The sequence below is a fragment of the Hypanus sabinus genome, chromosome 4 (assembly GCF_030144855.1).
Source record: "Hypanus sabinus isolate sHypSab1 chromosome 4, sHypSab1.hap1, whole genome shotgun sequence".
Taxonomy (NCBI): domain Eukaryota; kingdom Metazoa; phylum Chordata; class Chondrichthyes; order Myliobatiformes; family Dasyatidae; genus Hypanus; species Hypanus sabinus.
In genome coordinates, this window is record NC_082709.1 from 116598737 (window position 1) to 116619075 (window position 20339).

Here is a 20339-nt window from a genome sequence, read left to right on the forward strand (position 1 = left end):
ACACTAGAAGTTTCCCTGATCTTCCACATCCTCCAGGTTTTGACTGTCATCCTGTTTACACCCAGCCTAAAGATTAAGAAATGAAAAGACCTCCCCTCTGTTCAGCTTTCTCATTGAGGCCTCTTAATCCTACACACTCAGAGTTCTCAACCACTTACAGTAGTTGGTCTAAATACATGTCTGCGTAACTGGGTGTTGGACTTTCTAACCACCATTACTCAGTCAGAATACACAACCAGTCCTTCCTCCTCATCACCCTCAGCATGGGTGCCTCCACAAGGTGGTGTGCTAAGCCCACTACTGTACACTCTTCTCACAAAGAACTACACAGCCAAACACCTGAGTAATCACATCGTCAAGTTTGCTGATAACACAACAGTGGTGGGTTTCATCACCAACAACGATGAGATGGCATACAGAGAGGGGGTGGAAGAGCTCAAGGCCTGGAGCCTGGTAAGTAACCTCTTCCTCAATGTTAACAAGACAAAGGTTACTGACTTCAGGAGAACTTGCACCACTCAAACCCTGCTTTACATTGGTGACGTAGCAGTGGAAACCATGAATATATAAACTCCTGGGAATGCACATCTCACACAACCTCTCATACTCCCAGAACACATTCTACACAGTCAAGGAAGCTCACCAATGCTTCTGTATTCTGAGCAGACTGAAGATCAATACTCACCTTTCACAGATATTCAGCTGAGAGCATCCTAACATGCTGCATTGTAGTGTGGTATGGAAAATACACTGTGATGGGCAGGAGGGCTCTACAATGGGTAGTTTTACTGGCATCAGCCTACCTGCCATCAAGGACACATATACCAAAGGCACTTGCAAATTTCTACAGATGTACTGTGGGGAGCATTCTAACTTGCTGCATCACTGTCTGGTATGTGGTACTGCACACGATGGAAATAAGCTGCAGAGAGTTGTAAGCAGTCAGCTCCATCATGGGCACTAGGCTCAACAGTATCTAGGATATCTTCAAGGAGCAATGCCTCAGAAAGGCAGCATCCATTGTTAAGGACGCCCATAACCCAGGACATGCACTGTTCTCATTACTACCATCTGGGAGGAGGTACAGCAGCCTAAAGGCACACATTCAATGGTTCAGGAACAGCTTCTTCCCCTCTGTCATCTGATTTCTGAATGGACACTGAACCCATGAACACTACCTCACTACTCCTTTCATTTCTATTTTCGCACTACTTATTTAATTATTATTATATATATATTTTACTGTAATTCACTTTTTTTTCTCTATTATTACATATTGCTTTGTATTGCTGCCGTAAAGACAACAAATGTTACAACATATGTCAGTGACATTGAGCCCGATTCTGATTCAGTGTCAATGTTGTCTCCCAACCCCAGCAGCAAAACCCTATTTGGTTACCAGTATAGGGTTGGTCTCACTGCTTGGATGTGCAACTCCAGACTTCCAACACAGACATTGTACTGAGTTTTGTTACCAGAGCAGACTATTACAAGGAAAGAGAAAAAATACACTATGCTCAAAACTTCCTTGAAGGAGGTGCAAATTTCCCAACAACTCCCTGGAACCTCTGATCCCTGACCACTCAAAGTTGGGCAAGGAACAATCTGGATGAGAACAATGGATCTGTATCAGGGAGCACACAGACACCCTTCATAAGTAGCAGAAAGAGTATACTGCCTCACAAACTATTCTGTCTGTCCCATCAGTCACCACATTAACCTAATTAAGCACCACAGAACCCACAAAACTTCTTATCCTTAATCCTAGCGTACTACCTAATAACAAAATGTAGTTACAGAATAACGCTAATTCACTTCAGAGACATATGCAGCCAGACTGCAGTAGCCTAATGAAAAATGCAACCAGATTATTTGTAATAATTTGCTAAGTAATGACTATTTGATAAATATGCCTGCAGAAAAAGAATCTCAGGGTTTGTTTGAGGTGATATGCATGTACTCTGATATTAAATTTTACTTTCAACTTTGAATGTTAATACAAAAGGGAGAAAATATTAAAATTTATTCGAAGTATAAGACAGTAATGATTTTCTCATAAGCTGCTGAAGCAAAGCTACTAAATCTGAACTTGGAGTATCCACAGCTGATATCAAGAGAATAACTGTACATTTTCTAATTAATATTGATAACCCTGTTTTCTCTCTGCACATTATTTTTAGACACATGCAAACAAATTTAAATTACAACTAGTAATGTATGCTTAAAATTACCACATCTTTAATCTGGCAGTGCATTTAATTTTCCCTTTAGTTTTTTCTCCCCTTCTCCTGCATATTATTACGGGTACACTGGCATCAGCTGTCTTCAACTATCACCGACACTGTCTCTGCAATGACCTTCAGCTATTGTACATGTCGGCTAGAGGGGTTGGTCAATATGGTCATTTTAGATTATAGTGTTACGAGTTATTGATCAGTAAGAGAACAACTACCCTTTGTTTCACAGAAACAATAGACAGCTTCCAAACCAATTTTTGCATATTTTTTTAAACAAAGCTATGAACCCCACCTTCCCAGTACCTGAATATATTTAAACAAAATAGAAACTGCATATTTCATTATAACACAATTAAAATTATCTAATTAGTCACCTTCAATTTTCTAACAACTTAACTAAAAATTTCAATCAAAGCCATTCTTTTTCTCTGGCTCTAAAGCTTGGGCATCAGTTATTTCAATACCACACGCATTGAAGTGAACTTTCAACCCCTTTGTGGCTGAACTCTAAATGTGTGGTTGGAAAATTTTAGCATTCAAACTGTATTTCTGATTTCTGATTAAGCTAATAGATAAGATTATGCAAATAACTATTCTATGATCAAGGGTTCTGTGTCTCTCCCCACCCCCCCCAATTATTTGTGAGATCAAGTTTATTTAACTTGAAGTTAAGCAAGGTTCTTTCAGAAAAATGAGATTGATTTTTAAGAACTTATCTGATTTGGTCTATTACCGGTTTGTTATTGAGAATTTCAATTAAGAGACTTGTGTTCTAAATATTAGATACTTAAAGGAACCTTTGGATAGAAGAACATGGCAACTATTTGATTTTTGAACTTCTGTGGCATTTTAATTAATTTTTTAAATTAGAGGACTTGTTAAATCAGAGGACTTTTAACAACATAACTCACACAATGCACTTGGGAGGTTTCCACTTCCTTTAGGAAATTGTTCAACCTAATTCAAAACCCTCAGCCATTAACTTAAGCAGCAGAACATTTCCAATTAACTGTTTAATCACAGGTTTATGAAAGCAGAAACCAACAGATGATGAAGGCAGTGCCTGCTTATGGTGGTGGCCATGTGATCTGGTGAGGAAGCTGCTGGTAGGTACTGATATGTCCTCCTCAGCTTTCAACATGATCCCATTCCTGTTGTAACCTGGAGAGTTTGCCATGCAGCTTGCCTGGCAATACATCTATTGACCAACCAGGAACATCGTGTAGTTAAACCAAGCTGTTTAATTCAACTATTCAGATATTCCAATAGGACAGTAGATTTCTGCAGCCCCAGAGCAGTTAGAAAATCTATCCCACCTGTTTTCAAGATGTACTTAGTCAGGCATTTATAAAATGGGGAGGACCTGTACAGCATACAGTGCAAACTCAAGGGCAGATGGTTTAAAAGACAATGGTGAGTTGGGTCACATTTCCATGTGGGCTGTAGGCTGTAGGCCAGTTCGCAAACTATTGCCTACTTAATCCATAACCTATTGTCCAATTGATAGTTGTTATTTTCAGAATTACTTCCTTCCCCCATGCCCACATTATGGCATCACCATTCAACACTTTCACCAAATTATTATTAAATTTTTCAAACATTGCTGACACCTTGCGTAATAAACTCAGCAATCCATCATAACCCCTAAACAGCTTGAGAATTCACAGTCTCCATGAATTCCTCTGCATAGTTTCCCCAAATTTCCTCTCCTAGTGATCACCAGGGCTAATCATGTTCTGCTAAAACCTCCCTCTTTGGTGTTCTCAAAATTTATGATTTCCGTTTCCATTCGTCCAAATTCCTCCGCAAACCACTACTGGACTGAGACTCCATTTCTGCATTGTTGAATCATGATCCTGTGCCAAGGACCTCCAGATTTTAGGGGTATCCCCATGCTGAAATGTAACACAACATCCTAGTTTAGACAAGACCTCTCTGTGAGTAATACCAAACACAAAGACCAAAAGAATGTTGTGCATAATACAGCCACAGAAAGTGTTACTGGCTGTAAATTCCAAAGACGTCATATTTAACCAATAAATAGTTACATACAGTACACACTCCTTTATCTCCCTGTAATCAAGTCAAAGAAGCTCAGTGGCAGTCAACCTTTGAAGAATGTTTGTGGACAGACACTGAGAAACGCAGCACAGGAACAGTCCCTTTGGCCCATTGAGACCTTGCTGACCATCAAGGACCCATTTTATTAACTCCACAACATATCGATGCAGCCAGAAAGGAGGCACGACATATATTTCATTAGGGGTTTGAAGAGACTTGGTACGTTAACAAAGACTCTCACAAGTTTCTACAGTGGAGAGAATTCTAACTGACTTCATCACCGTCTGGTATGGGGGGGGGGTGTGGGGGCTGCTGCACAGGATTGAAAGCTGCAGAGAGTTGTAAACTTAGTCAACTCCATCATGGTACTAATCTCCACAGTATCCAGGACATCTTCAAGGAGCAATAACTCAAAAAGGCAGGGTCCATCATTAAGACCATAAGATGTAGGAGCAGAAGTAGGCCATTCAATCACGGACTGATCCAATTCTTCCAGTCATCCCCACTCCCCTGCTTTCACCCCATACCCTTTGATGCCCTGGCTAATCAAGAACCTAGGTATCGCTGCCTTAAATATACCCAATGACTTGGCCTCTACAGCCACTCGTGGCAATAAATTCCACAGAATTACCACCCTTTGACTAAAATAATTTCTCTGCATCTCAGTTCTAATAGGATGTCCTTCAATCCTGAGTCGTGCCCTTTTGTTCTAGAATCCCCTACCTCTGGAAATAACTTTGCCATTTCTAATCTGTTCAGGCCTTTTAACATTCGGAATGTTTCTATGAGATTCCCCCCTCATTCTCCTCAACTCCACAGAATACAGCCCAAGAGCTGCCAGATGTTCCTCATATGGTAACCCTTTCATTTTTGGAATCATTCTCGTGAATCTTCTCTGAACCCTCTCCAATGTCAGTATAACCTTTCTAAAATAAGGAGCCCAAAATTGCACACAGTACTCTAAGTGTGGTCTCATGAGTACCTTACAGAGCCTCAGTATCACATCCCTGCTCTTATATAGTTTCTTCCCCCAAGCTATCAGACTCCTCAATACCCAAAGCCTGGACTGACACCTTACTGCCCTATTGCCTCGTTTATTATTTATTGTAATGCCTGCACTGTTTTGTGCACTTTATGCAGTCCTGGGTAGGTCTGTAGTCTAGTGTAGTTTTTTTTCTGTGTTGTTTTTTACGTAGTTCAGTCTAGTTTTTGTACGGTGTCATGTAACACCATGGTTCTGAAAAATGTCTCGTTTTTACTATGTACTGTAAAAGCAGTTATGGTTGAAATGACAATAAAAAGTGACTTGACTTGACTCAATATATTCTATACCTCTAGAAATGAATGCCAACATTGTATTAGCCTTCTTCACCACCAACTCAACCTGGAGGTTAACATTTAGGGTATCTTGCACAAGGACTCCCAAGTCCCTTTGCATCTCTGCACTTTGAATTCTCTACTCATCTAAATAAGTCTGCCCATTTATTTCTTCCACCAAAGCGCATGACCATACAGTTTCCAACATTGTATTTCATTTGCCACTTCTTTGCCCATTTCCCTAAACTATCCAAGTCTCTCTGTTTCCACAACACTACCCGCTCCTCCACCTATCTTTGTATCATTGGCAAATTAGCCACAAATCCATTAATACCGTAGTCCAAAACATTGAAATGCATCGTAAAAAGCAGCTGTCCCAACACTGACCCCTGAGGAACTCCACTGGTAACTGGCAGCCAGCCAGAATAGGATCCCTTTGTTCCCACTCTCTATTTTCCGCTGACCAGCTAATGCTCCACCCACGCTAGTAACTTCCCTGTAATTCCATGGGCTCTTATCTTGCTAAGCAGCCTCATGTGCGTCACCTTGTCAAAGGCCTTCTGAAAATCCAAGTACACCATATCTACTACATCTCCTTTTTCTACCCTGCTTGTTATTTCCTCAAAAGAATTGCAGTAGGACCTTCCTTTCAGGAAACCATGCTGGTTTTGTCTTATCTTGTCATGTGCCTCCCAGGTACTCCATAATCTTATCCCTAACAATCGATTCCAACAACTTCCCAATCACTGATGTCAGGCTAACAGGTCTATAGTTTCCTTAAGGAACCCCATCATCCATAACACACCCTGTTCCCATTGCTATCATCAGGAAAGAGGTACAGAAATGTGAACTGAACAATTCAGGAACAGCTTCTTCCCTCTGCCATCAGATTTTTGAAAGGACATTGAAACCATGAACACTACCTCACTACATTATTTTGTTTTTAGTTTTGCAATATTTATCTAATGTGATAATTTTAGTGATAATTTTTCAAAACTCCATAGATTCTGGATTAGTTCCTGAGGATTTGAGGGTGGCTAATGTAACACCGGGGAATTATAGACTGGTTAGTCTGACATCGGTGGTGGGGAAAATGCTAGAGTCAGTTATCAAAGATGTGATAACAGCACATTTGGAAAGAGGTGAAATCATCCGACAAAGTCAGCATGGATTTGTGAAAAGAAAATCATGTCTGACGAATCTTATGGAATTTTTTGAAGATGTAACTAGTAGAGTGGATAGGGGAGAGCCAGTGGATGTGGTATATTTAGATGTTCAAAAGGCTTTTGACAAGGTCCCACACAGGAGATTAGTGTACAAACTTAAAGCACATAGTATTGGGGGTATGGTATTGATGTGGATAGAGAATTGGTTGGCAGACAGGAAGCAAAGAGTGGGAGTAAACAGGACCTTTTCAGAATGGCAGGCAGTCACTAGTGGGGTACCGCAAGGCTCAATGCTGGGACCCCAGTTGTTTACAATATATATTAATGATTTAGATGAGGGAATTAAATACAGCATCTCCAAGTTTGCGGATGACACGAAGCTGGGCTGTGGTGTTAGCTGTGAGGAGGATGCAAAGAGGATGCAGGGTGACTTGGATAGGTTAGGTAAGTGGGCAAATTCATGGCAGATACAATTTAATGTGGATAAATGTGAGGTCATCCACTTTGGTTGCAAGAACAGGAAAACAGAATATTATCTGAACGGTGGCCGATTAGGAAAAGGGGAGATGCAATGAGACCTGGGTGTCATTGTACACCAGTCATTGAAGGTGGGGATGCAGGTACAGCAGGAGTGAAAAAGGCAAATGGTATGTTGGCATTCATAGCAAAAGGATTTGAGTACAGGAGCAGGGAGGTTCTACTGCAGTTGTACAAGGCCTTGGTGAGACCGCACCTAGAATATTGTGTGCAGTTTTGGTCCCTTAATCTGAGGAAAGACATTCTTGCCATAGAGGGAGTACAGAGAAGGTTCACCAGATTGATTCCTGGGATGGCAGGACTTTCATATGAAGAAAAACTGGATAGACTAGGCTTATACTCACTGGAATTTAGAAGATTGAGGGGGGATCTTATTGAAACGTATACAATTCTAAAGGGATTGGACAGGCTAGATGCAGGAAGATTGTTTCCGATGTTGGGGAAGTCCAGGACGAGGGGTAACAGTTTAAGGATAAAGGGGAAGCCTTTTAGGACCGAGATGAGGGAAAACTTCTTCACACAGAGTGGGGAATCTGTGGAATTCTCTGCCACAGGAAACAGTTGAGGCTGGTTCATTGGCTATATTTAAGATGAAGTTAGAAATGGCCCTTGTGGCTAAAGGGATTGGGGGTATGGAGAGAAAGCAGGTACAGGGTTCTGAGTTGGTCGATCAGCCATGATCATACTGAATGGCAGTGCAGGCTCGAAGGGCCGAATGGCCTACTCCTACACCTATTTTCTATGTTTCTATGTAATATTTTTATGTGTACACACACAATTCAGTTTTTCTCTCTCCATTATTATGTATTGCAATGTACTGCTGTTGCAAAGATAACATATTTCACGACATGTACCAGTGATATTAAACTCAATTCTAATTCCACTCAGCACTTCCCCCCCCACCCTTTGAGAATCTCCACTAGGGTAATCCAGTGATCAATTGCACAACTATAGAAGGCAGCTGGAGCTGAGAAAATCAACACAGTCACAGGGAGAGTATGTAAACTCTACATGGACAGCACCGCTGATCAAGTTTGAGCCTATGTTGCTGAAGCTGTGAGATAGTGGTTCTATCTGCTGCACCACTATGCTACTCGCAAACATTAGTACTGCTTGAGAAAACCATCCAAACAATGCTTTGGAAAAAACACTCCTGAGTAAATGGTTCCTACTGGACACAGTTTGCTTGTAATTAAAACTTCAAAATAGGCTAATCTTCCTTTCTCAATGAACTAAGTTGAGGTGATACCCGATTCTAAACGCAAAAGAGTAGGTAAGCTCACCTCTCACAGCTGCAAGTTTGTTTGGATCCAGTGACTTCAGCCCATATTGTTTGTTTCCCAGAACACTACTCGATACGAGAACCTCATCAGTGAACAGATTCCTGGCCAAATAACGTGCTGCTAACTTTGGCTGGGTCTTTTGACTGGCCTTCAATATAAATGCACCAGGTATTTTAACATTGCGCTTGGGATTCCCCAGAAATCCTTAAGGAAGACAGAGAAAATGAACTTCAGCATGACGTGATACGTAGTACCTACTTCTTTCACAAACAATCTGAATCATGGTCACTGTGACGTACAAGTCAAATTACAACTGTTGAGAAAAATGAATCCAAATAGAATGTTTTCCAGGAAAATCTGTACATTAATATCCGACTAACACTATTTGCTGTGAAAGAATCTGCAGTGAAAATGAGCTAATCCTGGATTCTCCACTAACATACTAGGGAACTGTGAATCATAATGACCAAACAAGTTTAGAGTATATCAGTACATTATTCACAACCTCCCTATTTTTCAGCAGGCAGGATAGAAATAGGATTTCTATTGCAGACAAGGACTTAGTATAGCGACAACTCCTGCTGGGACTTAAACTTAGAAGTGAACCCAGGGCATGCTTCATATTGTGTCGCAGCAACTGCTTTATTTATAATCAAGCCATTAATTCTTGCTTGACCTGTAAGCATTCCACAGAAGTGAACTTGTTCAATGACTGGTTGCACTATAAAGTTATCCTGAAATGTTTTTATTTCTACACTTGGTTTCTTACACAGATTTGTATAATCATGAAACACAACCTGAATTTATGTTGTTTATCATTGTCATCTTGACCATGAAGTTCCCTATGTGCAACAACTAATTTCAGTGCATAACTTTATCGGTGAAGCTGTACAAGTTGTTCTTTTTAACCAGCAATTATATTTCCTTTCATGATGATAGATCCTTGAAATACTATCATCTGAAGTCAAAGTACTTTTGTATTGTTGTCTATGATAAAGTACTTATGTACAATTCCAAGAAAAAATTTGTGAACCCTTTGGAACTACCTGGTTCAACTAAGTCACAATAATAGCAAACACAATCTGCCTAAACCAATAACACACTAGCAATTGTACTTCTCATGTCTTTATTGAACATTCTGTTTAATCATTCACAGTCCAGTATGTGAACTCCAGCATTTAATAACTGGTAGAACCTCCTTAAGCAGCAATACAACAATCACCAAATGTTTCCAGTAGCTGCTGATCAAACTTGCACAATGGCAACGAGGAAGCTCACACACAAAAGCATTTTAGTTCATCAACACTTCCTGGGATACCTTGCAGGAACAGCCCTCTTCGGGTCATTGCACAGCATCTCAACTGGGTTAACCCACGATCTTTTTCTTCTTTTTAAACCATTCTGTTGTTGATATACTTGTGTATTTTGGATCACTGTCATGTTGCATCATCCACCTTCTATTAAGTTTTGGGTGACAGCCTGCCACCCCAACATTCTTCAGTAAAATGTCATGGTACAATTTTGAATTCATTGTTCCCTCACTGATTGCAGGCTGTCCAGGCCCTGAGGGAGCAAAGCAGCTCCAAACCATGATGGTCCTTGTACCATGCTTCACAGCTGGGATGAAGTTGTGGTGTTAGTGTGCAGTGCCTGTTTTGCTCCAAACATAGCAGTGGGCATTTCTGCCAAGAAGTTCAACTTTTGTCCTTCAGATGTGCACCAGGTGTGTCGAGCTGCAGCTCCTGAGGGACCAATTTAGGGAACTGGAGATGTAGTTCCCTAAATTGGGGGGAGTGACAGCCTACCTGGGGGAAGCAGCAGTGGCCATGCTTCTGGCACAGAGTCTGGCTCTTTACCTCAAAAGGGTAGGGAAGGGAAGAGGAAGGCAGTAGTAATAGGGGACTCTATAGTTAAGGGGTCAGACAGGCGATTCTGCGCACGCAGCAAAGAAACTCGGATTGTAATTTGCCTCCCAGGAGTCAGGGTCCGGAATGTTTTTGGATCATGTCCAAGATATCCTGCGGTGGGAGGGAGAACAGCCAGAGGTCATGGTACATATTGGTACCTATGACATAGATAGGAAAAGAGAAGAGGTCCTGAAGAAAGACTTCAGGGAGTTAGGAAGGAAGCTGAGAAGCAGGACCACAGAGGTAATAATCTCGGGATTACTGCCTGTGCCATGTGACAGTGAAAATAAGAATAGAACGAGGTGGAGGATAAATGCGTGGCTGACGGATTGGAGTGGGGGCAGGGATTCAGATTTCTGGATCATTAGGACCTCTTTTGGGGCAGGTGTGACCTGTACAAAAAGGACGGGTTGCGCTTAAATCTCAGGGGAACCAATATCCTGGTGGGGAGGTTTACTAAAGTTACTGGGGAGAGTTTAAACTAGAATTGTTGGGGGGGGGGAGTGGGAACTGAACTGACGAGATTGGGGAAGAGGAGGTTGGCTCACAAATAGAGACAGCTTGTAGACAGTACAAGAGGGAGGATAGGCAGGTGATAGAGAAGGGACGTGTTCAGACCTAAGGTTTGAGATGTGTCTATTTTAACGCAAGGAGTGTCGTGAACAAAGCGAATGAGCTTAGAGTGTGGATTAGTACTTGGAGATATGATGTGGTGGCCATTACAGAGACTTGGATGGCTCAGGGACACGAATGGTTACTTGAAGTGCCAGGTTTTAGATGTTTCAGAAAGGACAGGGAGGGAGGCAAAAGAGTTGGGGGCATGGCACTGTTGATTAGAGACAGTGTCAACGGCTGCAGAATAGGTGGACACCATGGAGGGACTGTCTATGGAGTCTCTGTGGGTGGAGGTTAGGAAAAGGAAGGGGTCAATAACTTTATTGGGTGTTTTTTATAGGCTGCCCAATAGTAACAGGGATATCGAGGAGCAGATAGGGAAACAGATCCTGGTAAGGTGTAATAATAACAGAGTTGTCATGATGGGAGATTTTAATTTCCCAAGTATCGATTGGCGTCTCCCTAGAGCAAGGAGTTTAAATGGGGTGGAGTTTGTTAGGTGTGTTTAGGAAGGTTTCTTGACACAATATATAGATAAGCCTACAAGAGGAGAGGCTGTACTTGATTTGGTATTGGGAAACGAACCTGGTCTGGTGTCAGCTCTCTCAGTGGGAGAGCATTTTGAAGACAGTGATCATAATTCTGTCTCCTTTGCAACAGCATTGGAGAGAGATAGAAACAGACAAGTTAGAAAAGCATTTAATTGGAATAAGGGGAATTATGAGGCTATCAGGCAGGAACTTGGAAGCTTAAATTGGAAGCAGATGTTCTCAGGGAAAAGTACGGAAGAAATGTGGCAAATATTCAAGGGACATTTGTGTGGAGTTCTGTACAGATATGTTCCAATGAGACAGGGAAGTTATGGTAGGGTACAGGAACCGTGGTGTACAAAGGCTGTAATAAATCTAGCCAATAAGAAAAGAAAAGCTTACAAAAGGTTCAGAGAGCTAAGTAATGTTAGAGATCTAGAAGATTATAAGGCTAATAGGAAGGAGCTTAAGAAGGAAATTAGGAGAGTCAGAAGGGGCCATGAGAAGGCCTTGCCGGGCAGGATTAAGGAAAACCCCAAGGCATTCTACAAGTATGTGAAGAGCAAGAGGTTAAGACGTGAAAGAATAGGACTAATCAAGTGTGACAGTGGGAAAGTGTGTATGGAACCAGAGGAAATAGCAGAAGTGCTTAATGAATACGTTATTTCAGTATTCACTATGGAAAAGGAGCTTGGTGATTGTAGTGATGACTTTCAGGATACTGAAAAGCTTGAGCATGTAGATATTAAGAAAGAAGATGTGCTGGAGCTTTTGGAAATCATAAAGTTGGATAAGTCGCCGGGACCGGATGAGATGTACCCCAGGCTACTGTGGGAGGCAAGGAAGGAGACTGCTGAGCCTCTAGCGATGATCTTTGCATCATCAATGGGGACGGGAGAGGTTCCGGAGGATTGGAGGGTTGAGAATGTTGTTCCTTTATTCAAGAAAGGGAGTAGAGATAGCCCAAGAAATTATAGACCAGTGAGTCTTACCTCAGTGGTTGGTAAGTTGATGAAAAAGATCCTGAGAGGCAGGGTTTATGAACATTTGGAGAGGTATAATATGATAGTCAGCATGGCTTTGTCAAGGACAGGTCATGCCTTACGAGCCTGATAGAATTTGTTGAGGATGTGACTAAACACATTGATGAAGGAAGAACAGTAGATGTAGTGCATATGGATTTCAGCAAGGCATTTGATAAGGTACCCCATGCAAGGCTTATTGAGAAAGTAAAGAGGCATGGGATCCAAGGGGACATTGCTTTATGGATCCAGAACTGGCTTGCCCATATTGGTTGCCCAAAGATTGGTTGTAGACAAGTCATATTCTGCGTGGAGGTCGGCCACCAGTGGGGTGTCTCAGGAATCTGTTCTGGGACCCTTACTCTTCGTGATTTTTATAAATGACCTGGATGAGGAAGTGGAGGGATGGGTTAGTAAGTTTGCCAATGACACAAAGGTTGGAGGAATTGTGGATAGTGTGGAGGGCTGTCAGAGGTTACAGCGGGACATTGATAAGATGCAAAACTGGGCTGAGAAGTGGCAGATGGAGTTCAACCCAGATAAGAGTGAAGTGGTTAACTTTGGTAGGTCAAATATCTTGGCAGAGTATAGTAATAATGATAAGACTGTTGGCAGTGTGGAGGATCAGAGGGAGCTTGGGGTCTGAATCCATAGGATGCTTAAAGCAGCTGCACAAGTTGACTATGTAGTTAAGAAGGCATACAGTGTATTGGTCTTCATCTATCGTGGAACTGAATTTAGGAGCCAAGAGGTAATGTTGCAGCTATATAGGAGCCTGGTCAGACCCCACTTGGAGTACTGTGCTCAGTTCTGGTCACCTCACTACAAGAAGTATGTGGAAGCCATAGCAAGGGTACAGAAATTTACAAGGATGTTGCCTAGATTGGGGAGCACGCCTTATGAGAACAGGTTGAGTGAATTCGGCCTTTTCTCCTTGGAGCGATGGAGGATGAGAGATAGTGGTGTACAAGATGATGAGAGGCATGGATCGTGTGGATGATCAGAGGCTTTTTACCATGGCTGAAATTGCCACAAGAGGACACAGGTTTAAGATGCTGGGGAGTAGGTACAGAGAAGATGTCAGGGGTAAGTTTTTTACTCAGAGAGTGATGAGTGCGTGGAATGGGCTGCCGGCAATGGTGGTGGAGGTATATACGATAGGGTCTTTTAAGAGACTTTTAGATTGGTACACACTTAGCAAAATAGAGGGCTATAGGTAAGCCTAGTAATTTCTAAGGTAGGGACATGTTCGGCACAACTTTGTTGTGCTGTATTGTACTGTAGGTTTTCTATGTTTCTAGACCACATTTTAGGAGTAATTAATGCAGAAAACCAGTTAATTGCCAAGGGTTGACAAACTTTTTCTTGCAACTGTATATGGAACGACCAACAAGAAGAGTGGCGGAGCCAGACAAAATAACAACATTCAAGGCATTTGGATTACTATAGTCGAAACGTTGGCAAATGTGTGCATCTTAGATGGGCATCTTGGTTGGCATGGATGAGTTGGACCAGAATGCCTCTTCTAATGCTTTGTGACTCCATGACAAATTACTTAGTTTCTCTTTTAGTTGAGGTGAAAGCCACAAAGTAGACATTAAGTGCCTGTTCAGAGATCATCCAGTTCTCTAAAACTGAATGTCACCTCAGACTGTATGTCGAGATATGAGAAATCCAGGGCAACACACACAAAATACTGGAGGAACTCAGGCAGCATCTATGGAAAAGAGTAAACAGTTAAAACGTTTCAGGTCTAAGGTCCTGATGAAGTTCCTCCAGCATTTGTATAGATATAGCTTGTTTACAAATCCTTTCAATATTTTCCCCATTCATTTGTAAGATGTGGGTGTAACTGAGAAACCCAGCACCTATTAGCCACCCCAAATGCCTTTAAAAAGGTGGTGGTGAACCATTTTCTTTAACTACTGTAGTCCTCCTAGAGAAAATACTTCCACAGTGTGTTTGAGTAGGAATTTGACCCAGCAATGAGGATGGAACAATGATTATCTATCCAAGATAAATATCTTGAATAATTATATAAACAATTTTGAAGAAAACCTGCAGGTGGTGCTTTTCGCATGTACCTGCTACCCTTGTGCAAGGTGGCAGAGAATGAGGATTTAGGAGATTAAATTTATTTTGGAGAGTTGCTACAGTGCACGTTGTAGATGGTATACACTGCAGCTCAATGTGAAAGTGATGGAGGGAGTGAAAGTTTAGGATGGTGGATGTAGTGCCTTTCAAGCAGACTGCATTGCACTGAATCTCTGCACCATTTTGTTGTCTTGCACTCTTTGCTGCATTTATTGTTGCATTTTTTTTGTTACCAAATATACTGTTTATTCTGTGAGCTTCACATGATCAAGGAATTTCATGGCACCCTGGTGTATGAGACAATAAAAAGGTAATTGAAGCTCCTTGGAGAGGAATGGTTTAGAGCGGGGGTCGGCAACGCGCGGCTCCGGAGCCACATGTGGCTCTTTTACGTCTGTGCTGCAGCTCCCTGTTGCTTTGGGAAATAATTGGACAGTATTTAATTAAAATGTATTTTATGTTAGTTTGTTAGTTTTTGAAATGTAATTCTAAATTTGAAGATTATGGTGATCTTGTACAATCTAAATAAGATGTTGTGGCGACCCATTTCCTGACACATCCGAACCGGCTCACAATTAGCCAGCGTTCAGGCTAAGGGAGATAGCCTACGGGGGTTTGTGAGTACTTGTCTTTTGCAGCATCCACGCCCATGGGGGGGCGGGTTGAGGGAGGCTTAAAAGCAAGGCTGTTTAGTTCGAATAAAGCTATCTTTGACTGCAGTTTACTGACTGCGTGTAGCACACCGCTACAACGTGTTTTTATCGCTGGCTGTCCAGAGGGGAGGTGCTGAAACGCTTTGTCGCGTGTCTGGAAGAAGTGAAAACTTTCCTGGGCAGCAAAGGGCTCACCTTTCCTGAGCTGGAACAGCCAGGGTGGCTGGAAAAGCTACACTTCATGGTAGACATGATAGCGCACTTGAACACACTGAACACAGCTCTTCAGGGGAAAGGACGCACAGCCCTGCACATGTTGGAGGATGTTTTGGCATTCGAGCGCAAGTTGACAGTGCTTGCCAGAGATTTACAGAAAGGCACATTGTCTCACTTCCCCAATTTGAGAGAGTTCAAACAAGGTCACGACATGATAAATTCGGAGTATTTACATTCTGCAATCATCGCAATGCAAACATCGTTTGAGAAACGCTTCTGTGAGTTCAGAGAGGAAAAAAACACATTATCCTTCCCGGTCACTCCCCTAAGCATCGATCCATCCCTACTGAATACGACTGCATTGTCAGGTGTGAGTCAACCTGACCAAGTATGATAAATATTTTAATTGCCTATTATTTTACGTATATTCATATGTTTTCATTTTCAGTGAAATAGTTCTTTTATTTTTCAGATTGACAGCTGGCTGACGTTATTTTTGGTTTGCTGCTGGCGGCAAATTTAAGTTTGGCGTTTTTCATAAATACAAGAAGGACTCAAATAGACGTTGAGTATTTTACTTAAAAGTAACCTTCAACCCAACATCTTTTTTTCGGAGTTCAAAATGTTTTTGTTGCATGCAGAAATGTAATTTCGTTTTCTCTGCAGGAGTTCATCAATTTCATAAATGCAACACATTATAGTTTGTTTATACATAGCATAAAGGCAAAACAAAACGTTGTATGCAGTGTTATTTCATTTTAAATGTCAAACGGGTTTTGTGGCTCCCAGTGTTTTCTTTTCTGTGGGAAACGGGTCCAAGTGGCTCTTTCAGTGGTAAAGGTTGCTGACCCCTGGTTTAGAGGGAAATGGGGCAAACAGAGGCAAGTGGAGATAGTTTAAACGGGAATCTTGATCAGCATGAAAGGCTCTACGTATGACTCCAACAAATTAACCCAAATCTGAGATTTCGATGTTCCAGCATCTTTTATTTTAACATATAATTTTTGTCTTCACTTTCTGCTGCAAGGGCTTCTCACAGAGTGGTGAGCCTCTGGCATTCTTTACACAGGAGGGCGATGAAGGCATTTATTTTTGAAAGATCGGGGAATTGAGTGTTGTGGAGAAGTAGCACAGAAGAGAAGATGGGGCAGAAGTGTGATGATCTTATTGACTGGCACAGCTGGCATGAGGGGGCAGGTGGCCTTGCTCCAATTTTCTTGTGTTCTTCTGCAATCTCAGCAAAACCTCTTTTGGATCTTTGCTCATTACATCAGGCAGAACTGATATAGAACTTGAAAAGATCACATTGCCTGATCACGCCTTGAGCATTCCTCCAGCATTATACACAAAGCAGTAGAGGAACAAAAGGAATTGCAAGCAAATGAAATACATTTATTGACTGATTGATTGATTTAATGACATACAGTGTGGAACAGGCCCTTCTGGCAATTCGAGCCGTGCTGCCCAGCAACCCCCGATTTAACCCTAGACTAATCACAGGACAATTGACAAAGACCAATTAAAATATCAACCGAGACGTCTTTGGACTGTGGGAGGAAGCCACAGCACCCAGAGGAAACCCACACGGTCACAGGGAGGGCATACAAACTCCTTATAAGCAGCGGCGGGAACTGAACCTGGGTAACCTGTAACTCAAAATGTTGTGCTAACCACTACGATAGTATGCTGCTCCCTAGTATCCAATATCAGCGCTTAATTTGCTGGTTGCCTGTCAAGCACTAAATTTTTGACCTTCAAGTTTGTTGGAACATAGCATGTACTTGTTCACTAAACAAATAGCCAACAACTTAAACAAATGTACTTACACTTCCCTTTCAGCACCAGGCGTTGTGTATCTGGAATGTGAATGAGCACCATATTTTGTAAAAGCTGTCACTATAACTAGCCTTCTACACATTTTGCAAGTAGGCTTTAAATACCGGTGTTGCCTCAGGCTATTTAGGCCGGGAAAACATAGAAATTGTGGGTCATATGATGATACACAAGCCTCTGTATCAACAGTACAGTAAGTGAGCATCCCTTGTATATTCTAATTCCAAGCACACCATCAAATTGTGACCTTTGGCTGTCAGCCTAAATACAATCACTACAAATAAGTTGTGATCATTGTAGGACACACCCAAAATGCTGGAGGAACCCAACAAGTCAGGCAGCATCTATGGAGGGGAATAAATAGGCGAAGTTTCTTACTGTGTCTCCTCATCAGGACTGGAATGGAAGGGGGAAGAAGCCAGAATAAGAAGATGGGGGAGGGGAAGGAGTACGAGCTGACCGATGATAGGTGACAGCAAATGAGGAATAAGTGTGAAAGGGAATAGGGGATAGGTGGAAAAGGTAAAGGGCTGATGAAGAAGGAATCTAAACTGAGAGATCAGTGAACCCTGGAAGAAATGGAAGGAGAAGGGGAACCAGAGGGAGGTGATGGGCAGGTGAGGAGAAGAGAAGAGGTAAGGTGAAAGGATAACTAGAATGGGAAAAAGAAAAAGAAGGGAGTGGGGAGTAATTACCAGAAGTTGGAAAAATCAATGTTCATGCTATCAGGCTATATCCAGACAGAATATGAGGTGTTGCCTCATTGTGGCAGTAGAATGGGGCATGGTTAGACAGACATGTTGTAATGGGAATGGGAAGTCAAATTTAAATAGATAGCCAATAGAAGATCCTGCCTTTTGTGACAGAGTGAAGGTACTGGACAAAGCAGTCATCTAGTTTGCTTTGGGTTATACTGATGTAGAGGAGGCTGCACTGGCAGCACAAAATAAAATACATGACCCCAACAGATCGCAGGTGAAATGTTCCCCCACCTGGACAGGTTGTTTGGGGCCTTGAATGGAGGTGATTGGGCAGGTGTAGCACTTGCCACGCTTCCAGGAATAAGTGCTAGAAGGAAGATCATTGGGGAGGGACAAGGAGCCATGTAGACAGCACTCCCTATGGAAAGCTGAGGTAGGGTGGGGAAAAAGGGAAAGATGCACCTAGTGGTAGGGTCCCGTAGGAGATGGTGGCAGTTATGGAGAATGATGCACTGGATATGTAGGTTCATAGGGTGTTAGGCATAGACAAGGTAACTAGTTAATATTCTTTTAATGCAGTATAAAAATTTTTAAACAGATTGTTTAAATTTACTGTTTACATTTTAATCTATTCTTAAAATCTATCTCAATTCATGTTGGTATTTCTTGGTTCATAAACAAAATGAAATCATTCAGTATCAAAACGAAACAAGAAACAGATGGCGCAACTATTAGAACTGTTGACTCACAGCTCCAGTCATTTGAGTTCAATTTGTCTGTGTAGAGTTTGCATGTTCCCTCTGTGTGATTCAGTTCCCTCCTACAATCCTAAAGACATTCCACTTGGTAGTTCAATAGTCTGCTCTAGATTGCCCCTAATGTGTGCATCAAGGGTAGAATTTGGTGGGAGTTTAAGGAAATGCAGGAAGAATTTAAAAAAGGAATTAGCATGATGGGTGCTTGATGGTTAAAACCACATAAAAACATAGAAAACCTACAGCACAATACAGGCCCTTCGGCCCACGATACTGTGCCAAACATGTACTTGCTTTAGAAACTGCCTTGAGTTACTCATAGCCCTCTATTTTTCTAAGCTCCACGTACCTATCCAGGAGACTCTTAAAAGACCCTATTATATCTGCCTCTACCACCGTCACCAGCAGCCCATTCCACGCACTCACCACCCTCTGCGTAAAAAACTTACCTCTGACATCTCCTTTGTACCTACTTCCAAGCACCTTAAAACACTGCCCTCTCATGTTAGCAATTTCAGCCCTGAGAAAAAGCTTCTGACTATCCACATGATCAATGCCTCTCATCATCTTATACTCCTCTATCAGGTCACCTCTCATCCTCCGTCGCTCCAAGGAGAAAAGGCCAAGTTCGCTCAACCTATTCACACAAGGGATGCTCCCCAATCTAGGCAACATTCTTGTAAATCTTCTCTACACCCTTTCTATAGTTTCCACATCCTTCCTGTATTGAGGTGACCAGTACTGAGCACAATACCCCAAGTGGGGTCTGACCAGGGTCCTATAAAGTTGTAACATTACCTCTCTGCTCTTAAATTCAATCCCACGATTGATGAAGGCCAATGCATCGTATGCCTTCTTAACCACAAAGTCAACCTGCACAGCAGCTATGAGTGTCTTATGGACTCAGACTCCAAGATCCCTCTGATCCTCCACACTGCCAAGAGTGTTACCATTAGTACTATATTCTGCCATCACATTTGACCTACCAAAATGAACAACCTCACACCTATCTGGGTTAAACTCTATCTGCCACTTCTCAGCCCAGTTTTGTATCCTATCAATGTCTGGCTATAAACTCTGACAGCCCTCCATACTATCCACAACACCCCCAACCTTTGTGTCATCAGCAAAGTTACTAACACATTTCTCCACTTCCTCATCCAGGTCATTTATAAAAATCACGAAGAGAAGGAGTCCCAGAACAGATCCCTGAGGCACACCACTGGTCACCAACATCCATGCAGTATGCAATATGACCTGTCTACAACCACTCTTTGCCTGCTGTGGGCAAGCCAATTCCGGATCCACAAAGCAAGGCCCCCTTGGATTTGTAATCCATATATACGTCTACTGCTCTACTTCATTAATGTGTTTAGTCACATCCTCAAAAAATTCAATCAGGTGCGTAAGGC

General features: G+C 42.0%; 1 protein-coding gene across 4 annotated transcripts in view; it reads right to left on the reverse strand.

Annotated features, from left to right (window-relative positions):
- The window catches only part of LOC132393135 (uncharacterized), a 156070-nt gene that overhangs the window by 52182 nt on the left and 83549 nt on the right, over positions 1 to 20339 (reverse strand). For 3 of the 4 annotated variants that reach the window (XM_059968003.1, XM_059968002.1, XM_059968005.1), the window contains one exon: positions 8602 to 8805. The exons of the other annotated variant lie outside the window; for it this stretch is intronic. In XM_059968003.1, the coding sequence (XP_059823986.1) occupies positions 8602 to 8805 (204 nt within the window). The remainder of the gene's footprint in view (positions 1 to 8601; positions 8806 to 20339) is intronic. 4 annotated transcript variants of the gene reach the window in all.